The 2999-nt window shown below is 66.3% G+C and overlaps 1 protein-coding gene across 1 annotated transcript; it reads right to left on the reverse strand.

The window, feature by feature from the left end:
- Positions 1-505: 505 nt before the first annotated feature.
- LOC113837246 (zinc finger protein 579) lies at positions 506-2212 on the reverse strand. The gene has a single exon (XM_035449388.1). The coding sequence runs from the start codon at positions 2210-2212 to the stop codon at positions 506-508; it is 1707 nt and encodes a 568-aa protein (XP_035305279.1).
- Positions 2213-2999: the final 787 nt, after the last annotated feature.

A 2999-nucleotide genomic window follows, 5' to 3' on the forward strand; every position in this document is an offset into this window, starting at 1 on the left:
CACCCTCAACCTCCGTCTCCATCACGGACTTCTGGCGTCTTCATTATGGAACACCCTCCTGGGATCTGGTGTGTGAGCATCCTCGTTCTGACTCGCCCCAAGCCCCACCTCCACAGACAGCCTCACTCTCGGGTTGCACAAACTCACATTTATTCACAGAGACAGAGGAACGGGGGACAGACCTTTCTCCCTGGGAACCCCCAGGGTCTGGCAGTTCCAAAGAGGTGATGGTGTCCAGTGTTTGCAACGGGGGACGGGCAGGCTGCGGCCAACCCACCAGTCTCTATCCTTCTGGCCAAGTACCCTCCGCCTTGTCCTGCCTTTACTTAAGACACGTGTTGGGGTGAGTGTTTCCTAACCAGCATCAGGGGTCTAGAGGGGTAGGCAAAAGGGGAGGTGAATGACCCGGGGCTCAGGGGTAGGCAGAGGAGGTATCTCTTCCAGCTTCCTTTTCCTTACTGCAAACCGGGAACTCAACTGGAGGGGCGGAGGGTGGGTATGAAGGTCAGGAGGCCAAGCCCCCCAATCCGCGGAGATGGGCCTTGCTGTCCACCTCCTCGTCTTCCATCTCGAAGGCTGAATGGTCTTGGCTGTCAAAACAGGAGGCGCTGAGAAAGACAGGGGGAGCCCGCGGGGACTGTGGTGGGGTACCGGGTGAGGGCGGCTCTTCCTTGATGTGTGCAATGGACAGAGGGAGCCCTTCTGTCTCCTGCTTAAGCGGAGTTTGGGGCGACTGTGCGGCCTGGGACTGCAGCGCCTGCAACGCGGTGGCCCTCTCCAGCTCCGCCCGTTCCAGCTCTGCGCGGTGGCAGCGCTGGTGGCGCAGGAGGCTGTAGGCGCGGGAGAAGCGGCGTGGGCATCGAGGGCACGGATGCGGGGCGGGACCCCCCGCGTGGACTTGTGCGTGGCGGGCCAGGTCTGCCAGTCGCTTGAACTCCCGCTGGCAGCGCACGCATTGGAAAGGTCGGGCCCCAGAGTGGGTGACCCCGTGTTGACGCAGGTGTGCCCGGCGTCGAAAACCTTTGCCACACTCGGGGCACCAGAAGCGTGGCTCCCCCGCCGGGGGCCGGGCTGGGGTGGCATCTCCTCCGTTCTGCCCGCCTTCACCCCCTTCCGATGCACCCCCACATTCTGCCCCTTCGCCCCCCTCAGGCCCTCTCCCTGAGTTCCGTCCACCTGAGGACTTGTCGTCCTTCTTACCGGCCCCGGGCAGTGGGGCCAGCAGGCTGAGAGGGCCGTGGACGCGGCGATGCTGGCGGAGGTAGGAGGCCAGGCGGAAGGCCAGGCCGCAGTCTGGACACACGAAAGGCCGATCGGTGGAGTGGACTAGGCGGTGACGCGACAGGGACCAGGGCCTGGCGAAAGCCTTGAGGCAAATAGAACACTGGTGTCGCTTGGGGCGGGGCGGGGGTCCCCCTTCGCCCTCCTGCTCGCCCTCAGGGCGCAGACACGGGTGCGCCTTGAGTTCCCCCTTGGTGGCGAAGGCTTCGCGACAGCGGAGACACAGCAGCGTCCAGTCGGCCTGGAGGAGGACCTGTTTCTCTTCCTGTCGCCCCGCGGCCAGGGCCAACTCTGCCCTTAGCTCCGCGGCCCCGGCCTCGGCCTCCTTGGCCTCCGATTCCCGAGGATCGGTACTCGTGGGGGCAGCCAGGGGGGCCGGGTCCCCAGAGGGCCACGTCTCGGGCCACTCTGCTGCTGCTGCCGCCGCCGCCGCCACCACCTCCTCGGCACCCCCAGCCGCGGCCGTGGAGGGCTGCTCCACACCCTCGTCCTGTGGACCCCAGCTGGCCTCGGGCTCCTCCTTCACGGCTCTCTGCGTGGACACGTCCACCTCGCCCCCCGCGTGCTCCTGGGCCAGGTGGCGCCTGAGCTGGGCCGGCTCCGGGAAGGTGCGTGGACACGCAGCGCAGCGCAGCGGGGGCTGGGGCCCGTGGCCGCGAAGGTGGCGGGACAGGTGGGCAGGCCTTCGGAAAGCTTTGGGACACAGGGGGCAGGCGTGGGGCCGGAGGCCCGAGTGGCTCAACCGGTGTCGGGACAAGTAGTAAGGGAAGCGGAAGAGGCGACCACAGGTCGGGCAGGGCAGGGGTGCCCTGGGGGCTCCAGTACCCCCTCGGCCACGGCCACGGCCACGGCCTCGACCGCGGCCACGGCCACGGCCTCGGCCACGGTGAGGTGGGCTGCCCTGGGCAGGTGGAGGGGGCTGTGGGTCCATGCCTGTGGGGAGGGGGGAGGGGGGAGAGGCAGGGGGTGGGAAGAGAGATGAGGGATGCGGGGTGGGGTGAAGAGGAGGAGAGACAGAGGAGGGTCGGTCCTCAGTTCCCAAGAGGAGACAGGTGAGAAGCAAGAGCGGAAGGTGGCGAGGAGGCAGAGAGGAGCAGAGGCCCAAGGGGGGTGGGTGGGGGTGGGGGTCAGAGACGGTAAAGGGGAGGAGAGAATTGTGGAGTAGGGAAGAGCGACAAGGTCCCGGAGTAATAATGGCAGGAAGAGAGACACAGAGAGAAGAACACAGACATCCGAGGCGGGGGACAGACGGGAGGACAGGACAATACACAGGAGACAGGGAGACAAAGTCAGCCAACTGAGTTTGCTCTAGGGCCCGGGGGGCTTGAACATCTCAGTGGGATGGGGATGGGACCAGCCCACCCTCGGGGCCCAAGTGGGGTGGGATTCAGCCCAGAGACCCTGGGAATGCAGTGAAGGTACCCACAAGTCAGGGGCTGGGAGGGACCAGGGTCCGAGGGAGGAGGGCTGGGGTCTGCGCTCCTGCGCTTGGAGGAGCCCTGAGCCCTGGATTCCTGCGTCTCGGGCAGGAAGACTGAAGGCTGGAACTCCTGGGTCTCAGACCTAACAGGAGAGGCGAACTCGACTCTCGCAGGTAGACGCACCCCTGAGTCTGGGTGGAGGAAGGAGCTGGGTAGGGGGCTCTGACTCCCGAGACAAGGGAGAGGAGGGGGCTGGGAGACGGGCTGCAAAGATCCCCCAGGGTGGGGACAGCCGTG

The sequence above is a fragment of the Cricetulus griseus genome, chromosome 9, assembly GCF_003668045.3.
Source record: "Cricetulus griseus strain 17A/GY chromosome 9, alternate assembly CriGri-PICRH-1.0, whole genome shotgun sequence".
Lineage (NCBI taxonomy): Eukaryota > Metazoa > Chordata > Mammalia > Rodentia > Cricetidae > Cricetulus > Cricetulus griseus.